Source organism: Mchenga conophoros, linkage group LG18 (genome assembly GCF_057382185.1).
Source record: "Mchenga conophoros isolate Kocher_MC1m ecotype Shallow Benthic linkage group LG18, M_conophoros_male_GT1.1, whole genome shotgun sequence".
Lineage (NCBI taxonomy): Eukaryota > Metazoa > Chordata > Actinopteri > Cichliformes > Cichlidae > Mchenga > Mchenga conophoros.
The window spans coordinates 4,615,347-4,624,235 of record NC_140543.1 but is presented as its reverse complement, the minus strand read 5'-3'; the positions used below and the strand labels follow the sequence as shown (position 1 = coordinate 4,624,235).

The window sequence follows — 8,889 nt, the reverse complement described above, 5'->3', positions numbered from 1 at the left end:
ACACTTCAATTCCTGCCTCTTGTGTTGTTGTCGTTCAGGTTGGTGACGTCAGGTGTGTGTGTTCGTGTGTGTACATTTATTGGAGTGTAACGTCTTTTGTTTGTGTTTTATTGTTATCATTATATAGCCTTTGTGTGTAAATGACGGAATTACTACTATATACTGCACATGTAACTACACCTATGTTAACTGCACTAAATAAAATGGAATCAGATGTTTCTCAGCTGCCAAAGTTAAAAGACTGAAGAATAGCTGCTTGATGCTGGCCTCCACCCATCCTGAAAGAGAAACAGAAAGTCAATATTTAACTTGCATTCATCAGAGACCCATACTATGAACAGATCTGTTTATGCCCAAACTTTAAACATGCCTGGTTTCTAAGAAATTAGCTTGAACAGCTTGGTGGCTCATGTTTGTTTTTCTGCCCACTAGTGGTAAAAAAAAATCACTTGGTTGAGCTTTAAAATGAACTTCTATGAACTGTGCAATAAAACAGTACAGAAATAAGATAAATGTCACTACAAGTGATTCATGTTATTGTTACTGGAAAGCCTGTGTTTGAGTTTCCTCCCACAGATCAACAATCATGTTTGGCTAGCTGAGATTCTAAGCTGCTGTGGACCCAGAGGTGAGATGGACGCAACTTTAAGTAAAAGAAAAAACAAAACAAAAAAAAAACATATTATATTTTAACATTGAGGTACAAAATGTTGCAAGCGCTTCAGAGCTGTCAAAAGCTACAGAGCAGGTTGTTTTGGTTTTTACACTGGTTCCTTTTTCATTCCTTCCAGCATCCTTGTACCTGACAATTTTCAAAGAAATGCATCTTTTTGTTTGTTTGCAAACTGAACTTACAAAAAAAAATCCATCTAACTCAGGGGGTGACAATAAGCTTCAGACACCAAGCTTTGTACCATCAGCTTGTTGCAGAACCATATGATTTGTTTCTTCAGCTGATTCTGCAGAAAAAGTATCGCAAAGTAATTTCCTTAAAAAACAGGAAAGAAATCCAGCAAAGACCTGACACATGACTTGGTTCAAGACTTTTGCACAGTACTGTGCTTATTATAATGACCAATATCAAAGTTTCCATAATCTTTGTGACAAACGTTTCCCTTTGCATGTGCCAGTTTGCCATTGCAGGGTAAATCCAGCCCTGAAACCACAAAACCAGTTTAGTCTTTGAAATTACTGTGTGAGACGATTGTGACTTTTATTGGGCACTTATCATTAGTTTTCTTAGTTTCGTAATTAAGGTGGCAAACAGAACAACAGCTAAATGACACTGCGTGAGAGATGGCAGACTGGGCTACCTGCCACACTCGACGGAATGAGCCCATCTTAACAAGGAAAGCTCACATCTACAAAGAGACGTTGACCCATTTTGCTCTGCTGCCTGTGCTGTTCTGGCCATAAATCAAGATCAGAGCTCACTGCCAAACCAGGATCTCCAACATGGACCTGCTCCACTTTCCACTGCTGGGTCCACTCCTTCAGTCCACACCAGTTCACCAATTCTGACACATATTTGCATCAGCGGGCCTGGTCTCAAATCATAGGTGTCCTTCATGGTAAGACATTCTCTTTTCTTTGTTGTTTCAAACTGTTGACTGTGAATTTCAGCTAATGAAAACTGGATCGTGGGATTTAAATTTGCTGTAACCGCGATGGAACCCAAATGGTTGATTTTGTGCGTTACTAGCTAACTGTTTCAGAAAACAGCAGCATTCTTACAAATAAAAAGATAATCCATAAGATTTCATGCAGAAACGTTAGCTGAAACAACCATCTGCACCCATCTAACCTGATAAATGGACACTAATATAGGAAATACTAAATGAAAACACAGGTTCTCATTTTGTAACATTATGCATGGTATTACATATGAATTTGACTCAGATGTGGGTAGATTTAGGTAGCGCTAGAAGGATTGTGAAAGCTTGTTTAAAAAAAGATAAAACCATGTCGGCTACTAGATGTGAAACAGGACTTGTAATGTTGCTGACCCCATCATCCACCCCCACCTCCACAGGATCTTTGTTTCTGAGACAGGAGTGTCGTTATACACATGGCGACACTCATAAAGATAGAAGTTATTTACCTGTTTAGAATTATCACCGTGGATTTAGAAGAACCAGGCATTTCTCTAGGGATGGATGAGAAAACACATTTCTGTTTTTACGTGGACACATAATTTTGCATATTTACACACATGCTCACAAACACACACACCATAACATCCATCCATCTTCATCCGCTTTATCCGGGGTCGGGTCGCGGGGGCAGCAGCCTAAGCAGAGAAGCCCAGACCTCCCTCTCCCCAGCCAGCTCCTCCAGCTTATCCGGGGGAACACCAAGGCGTTCCCAGGCCAGCCGAGAGATATAATCTCTCCAGCGTGTCCTGGGTCTACACCTCACCCAGGAGGCGCCCAGGGGGCATCCTTGTCAGATGCCCGAACCTTACTCTGAGCCCCTCCCTGATGGGTCATAACATACCATAGTTTATTTATATAGCATTATGGCTGACCAAAGTGTTGTACAACACAGATAAAGTTATTTATATAGAAACTCATTCAACTTTTCATGCACACTTATTTTTGCAGACTATTAACAGGGAGCTGCAGTTGTTGTCTGTTTGTGTGTGTTACCTGGGTTTTATCCATGCTGCGTGTTTACAATGCCACATTATGAGGGTGTGTCTTCCTCCCAGAGACAAAAATGTAATCCATGCTACGTAAATTATTAAAGGTGAGGACATGATTTCAGGTTGGCATGTGTGTAGGCAACTAATGGTTAAGTCTACAGCAAGTGTTCAGGAAATGAAGGTAAGTCACTGCGATGTGCACGGAAGTCATGAATACAGTAGTGTGTGTGTGTGTGTGTGTGTGTGTGTGTGTGTGTGTGTGTGTGTGTGTGTGTGTGTGTGTGTGTGTGTGTGTGTGTGTGTGTGTGCGTGCATCAGTCACTAATTGGGCTGAATTTCATGGAGCAACAAAAGATCAGACTCGAAAATTCCAGCTCTGGTTTGTACAGGCTCTGCTTTGTTGTCCTTTCGCCTCTGTTTGCTGTGTTAACAGTTATGTGTCTCCCTCCCTCTCTCTGTCTCTCACTCTCTCTCTCTCTTTAGGTCTTTCTCTCAGTGTCTCTCTCACCCTTCTCCCCCCTTTTTTGTGCGGCTCATGAAAGGCTTTTTACTCCAAATGAAGCACGGTCAACCCAACTGCTTGGAGCCAAGCAACCGCCAGAGGCCAAATCCTGCGAGGGGCTTCACCTTCTCACATGTCTCTCTTCTCGCTTCACATTGAAACACACACACACACATTTTAGGAGACAGCTGCAATGAAGCCTAGATCTTCAGTGAAGAGGACCTTCATCAGTGTCTCCATCTATGGGAAAAGTACCGGTGCTGAGCTTGGACTTGAGCTTTTGGTTGGATTTTGCGTTTGATCTTAGAGTTGGATAAAGTTTGAGCACAGGATGATGCTAGAGATGCAAAACCCCGAGGATAGTGGTGGTGGTGTTGGAGGTTCTAGCTTTGTGGACATGCTGGGCACTGAAGAGATGGAGTGTAAGATCTGCTACTGCGCCTACAACCTGGGGAGTCGAAGGCCTAAGGTGCTTGAGTGCTGCCACCGTCTCTGCTCCAAATGTCTCATTAAGATCCTGGATTTGGGTGAGTCGCCTCCCAATGCCTTGGTGTGTCCGTTTTGTCGCTATCTCACTAGACTGCCAGGAGATGCTGTGAGCAACCTGCCAGATGACTGCAACCTGGTGGCAACGCTGGCCCTCCAAAACAGGAATCAGAGAAACCGGCAGTTCCACCAGGAGGCAACTACGGAGCTGCTCCTAAGCCCCATGCGCCTGAGCTCACTGATGAGCAGCAATTCACCTGTGATATCTACTTCCTCCTCCACATCTTCCTCTACCCCTTACTCCACCATCCGCAGCTCCCCTAATTTTGTGGTCATTACTATCATGGAGCCTCCGCCCGCATCCATATCCACCCAAGACATCCATCCCTACCAGCAGATACATGGCTCTCACCTGTCAAACCAGGACTACCACTCATCCAGTCAGGACTCTATGGCATCCATCGCAGAGAGGTGGACAGTGTGGAACTGTGCAGCCCTCCTGTGCCAGACTTCAGCCCGGGCATTGGTATGGGTCCTGGGGCTCTTGTACTTTAGCTCCCTGCCTATGGGGGTTTACCTGCTCATAATGCAGAGGACAACACTTGGGGTGCTTCTGGTGAGCCTGGTTCCTGCCAGCCTCATCGTGATCATGGTCTATGGGTTCTGCCAGTGTATCTGCCATGAGTTCTGGGACTGCTTACCATCATAATGCAACCAAATGAACAGGCAATGCTTTGCTTTGAACATGCTTGACAATAGATCTCCAGAATTGACTAATGGGGATGTTACTGTGTAGCTAACCATGTGAACTGTTATTTGAATGGCATAAAGGTGGAGCTCATACATCTTAATTTGTGCAGTTTTTAGGCTGATAATTTACTTACCTAATAAAGCTCAAAATGTCAGATAGCTTCGACTAAAACACTACTTCTGAAGTCACTGTTTAATGTAATGCATTATGATGTTATAGTTCAAAATCTAAAGGAATGTACAGACTGTTCTCATCTCCACATTGGTGTGGCTGATTTACATACATGGTGTCCTCTTTAACCTATTCCCTGATACATCAGGTTAGCTATTAACCAACAAGCTTTCTTCCGAGTGCCATGAGTGGCAAACATAAGGTTTGAACCACAGGTGGGTGCAGCTCCTGTGGTCACAGCCAGAGCTGTGCACCTGAGATGATCATATCAGAGCTATCCTGTCATCGTGCAGAGTGAAGATTAAAAATAAAACTGACAGAGTATTTAGATCAGGCTGAACTTTTGGCTGATTGGGATTACTTTCACATGACTAACATCATCATTTGAAAATTTGGCCATGTTTAGGCACGAGCATCTGCCAGTGTAGCAGTACATATCTGAAAGAACATGAGAAAAACACAATAGGTACCTTTAATAGAGATATAATATGCAACCTGCAGATCAGCAGCAGAGCTCTTAAACGTTGTCTCTGAGATCTTAGATTTGATCTTAAACACACTCATTGCTTGTGTCAGAGGGACAAATCATTTTGTTCCGATTAAAGCCCTGCCAGCTAAAACGATTAATTCCCTCAAATAGAATAAAAGGAGGCATAATAATAATAATGTTTGCTGATAACTAACATTGGAGGGAAAAGCAGGATCTAGCTGATATAATTAGTCAAACATTAAGCTAGTGGGGTTTTTTTTAAAGACGTGGGATCTCTGCTGTTAACGTCTATTCACAGAGTACTGTATTATTAGTCTGAGCCACCAGAGGGTGCTGTGACCATCCACCCCAACATCCACCTTCACTGCTGAGGTTTTGCTGGATGTCCTGTCCTTGCAAAAGTCTTTATTTCCAGTGTCTTTATTCAGGCTGTTAATCCTTGCAAAAAGATGTCAGCTAATGGAGTGACTGATAACTGACAGAACATCTCTGTCAATTAAAACAGTTAGAATCTGCTTCAGACCAGCTCAGATTGTTGTTTAAGATTTTGGTGCAAATGTAACAGCAGTGTTTACACTGTAAGTTTGAAAGTCAAATTAACAGTCATGTTTTCATGCTTACTTGCTATTGTCTGGAGCGGAGACGTCTGGAGAGATAACTGACTGAGAGAGCAAAGTCAAACACAAGCTGATAAATGAGTATGAGATGAATAACATTGTACTGCTATCGTTTGTGGCTTATTAAAATAGTCTTTAACCTCTGATGGCATTTTTTGTTTTACCTTAATATAATAATACAAATACAAACCTTTTAAAAGGTGCCAAATTGACTACCAAATTACTCATTATTTTATCTTGTACTGGGTTAGACTAGTTTTTGTCTTCAGATCTACCTTGGCATAAACTGAGCAAGATGTTGGAACTTCTTCTCACAGATTTTAGTCCATATTGACATGATGGCATCATGCCGTTGCCGCATGATGAGAATCTCCAGGTTCTTGTATCAACAGTTCTCCCTGAACCGTTGATAAGGCATCCATGTTATTATGTTCCATCCATCCATTTTCTTCTACTTATCCAGTTGTTTACACCAAATTCTGACCTTCTCATCTGAATGTTGCAGTATTGTCAATCAGACGTTGTCTTGACCACATGTTAAAGTTTAAATCTGTTGAGCTGAACGATTGGTTAATTAGATATTTGCATAAGCAGTTGAACAGGTGGATTTGGCACCAGGTGGTATTCCTGTCACAACTCCAAAGGGTGCCTGCAGCTGGAATTGAACCAGCAACCTTCTACATATCAAGTGAGTGTGTTAACTTCTACAAAATCATAAATTTTAATTATGCGTTTTAATTCATGTGATTAGTGGAGAAGCATAAACAGCATATTGTGACGTATATATATGCATAAAAACAGGGGCTTTATTACATCGCTCTACAGCGTCACCATTGGTTAGAAAGCGAGCTTTAAATACCACTTTATTTGATTATTCTGCTCTGAATTGCTTTTTAGAAACTTTTATTCTTTATTTTCTGTCAGTTTTATTCCTCTTTATTTTGCAACACCCAGAACGTTTTCATGTAAAATCAGTACAAACTAAAATGTGATCAATATGGAATATTGTAATGGATAAATACAGAATTAAATTATAAAAAAAGCACTGAAGCTAAGCCTTGCTGTGGCTCAGTAGAAGAAGAAGGAAGAGGGTCAATCCCACCAGAGCCCTTCTGTGTGGAGTTTTGTTTTTACTTTCGGGGGTTCTGGTGAATTCTGGAAAAGAGACTCTTAATCAGTTTCACTTCCTGGTTTAATATCGTTCAAAAGGACACACCAACCAGAGATTCTCAATGTGTGAAAATCATTATTTCTGTAAAAGGTTGCTGTTGATTTAAAATACTTTGCTTGTACAAACTGTTTTTATAGCTTATTTTGCTATGATCCTGGTTTATACTGCATTGATGTGTCATTAGCCTTTTCGTGTTTGAGCTGCTGAATATAAGATGAGAACAGAAAATATCCCTCTCTAAAAAAAATTATTAGGATAGAATAAAGAGCTTCAGTTTATAGATGAATACATTTTCCACCAATGGTTTCAAATCCGAGCTTTCATTTCTGTTGCACTATTATTTATTCATTCATTTGTTTAAGACACTGAGGAGCTGTTCCCAGCACAATTTGTACCCATTCTGCTTCTACAGCACACGTCTTGCTGATGATAAACAGCCAAGGCCTAATGTGTGTGTTTTCCAGGGGATGTGAATGTGAGCAACTGCTTCCCTACAGGGAGCGTAACATCATTTCAGATTCCTTTTTAGTGATGCAACGAACATTCCCACATGTTGGCGCGAGGGACATTCACAGACCATGTGAGCCAAACAAAACAAAACAAAACAAAACAAAAAAACCCTTTTCGTTTATAACAGTGATCAGAGCTGCTGGAAACACAAACAAGACAAAACACGATCTTTAAAACAACTGTTTTTAGTTCACGGGCAGGCATGAATTATGTATTATTGCCAAGCTTTTGTTTTACTTTCTGTCTGTGTGTGTTTTGACTGAGCTGGTTTCCTTTAATTTAACTATTAAAATATCAACTAACAGGGCTGGATTAGTGCTGAACTACACAGAGAGGCCCCAGACAAAAATATTCTCTGTTAATTAATAGGTAATTTGATTAGCTGCATGTCAGTTTAAAGTTCAAAACTCTGATGCTAAATACTATGTACTGTAATGTTTATAGGCCCTTTAAAAAATACAAGTTTAGGGAAAAATTATTACATAAAAAGTCCACATTAATCATAAGATACAACTTTATTAACACTAAATTTAAAAACCACCTTTCCTTAAACATCGGCTACATAATTACCCCTCACTGTCTCGGCCTGTATTTGTACAGCCACCATCCATTCCAACCACCTCCCTGATTAGCCCATAACATTTTCTCACAACAGGAAAACACTGCAAAATAGCAACGCAAATGGTAAGAGGTCCTCTTTAAATTTACCTGATAAATTCATAGTACACATTGCACATTAAATTCGTGTTTATTTAACAGTTAGTTACTACATGAAGCACAGTAAACTCTGAAGAAAGTGCTAATATTTTTTCAGAGAAGGAAAAGACACTTGTACCTAGTGGAGGCCGGGGTTGGTGAAAGGGATTTGGTAAAAAATGCAACTCACTCCGACCTTAATCAAGATTTTGAACTTTTTGTTTATACCCTAAACGTAGAATCATTAGTATCAACCTTTACTCCACTTTTATTACCTGTGCAATCGACTACATGTTGCATTCAGTTACTGTGTGCAAGTTACATGTGCTGTAATTATGTTTAACTTCTGCCCAGTGAGGCTACCAATATGTATCACCGGGGCATCACTGTTTACAGTCTAGCAAAAATAGAAATACAGAGATGTAAACTGAACATAAGAGCAATTTGATTTAATAAACTTCTTCATGTTAACAAGTATTTAATAAAACATCTTTTATAAAGTAATACGGGTTCAGTCTCGTTCACAGTACAAAAAATCTATATAAACAAATAAATGTATTTTAATGAAGCAAACAGTCATTGATATGATGTAGTAATTAGATGTCAATTAATATTTAAAAAATTGGCAAATTAAATAAGATTAGCACCAATAACCCCCTGGCTGTCAACATGTGTGAGACTGCAGGCAAAAATAAAAATGCAATTAATGTGCAGTACACTGTTAATAAACTAGAAGAAGGCACATCTATAGATATGTTACTTACACACTGAACTACTGTAATTAATTATTATCAAGCTTCTCTATAAGCTCTCTGAAAATCCTTCAAGTGAGAGAAATGCTTCTAATGTTA

At 40.1% G+C, this 8,889-nt stretch overlaps 1 protein-coding gene across 1 annotated transcript; it reads left to right on the top strand.

The window, feature by feature from the left end:
* Positions 1-1,456: 1,456 nt before the first annotated feature.
* rnf182 (ring finger protein 182) lies at positions 1,457-5,743 on the top strand. The gene is made up of 2 exons (XM_085255542.1): positions 1,457-1,571; positions 3,128-5,743. The coding sequence occupies exon 2, from the start codon at positions 3,478-3,480 to the stop codon at positions 4,339-4,341; it is 864 nt and encodes a 287-aa protein (XP_085111668.1). The 5' UTR covers positions 1,457-1,571; positions 3,128-3,477; the 3' UTR covers positions 4,342-5,743.
* The last annotated feature ends 3,146 nt before the right edge of the window (positions 5,744-8,889 follow it).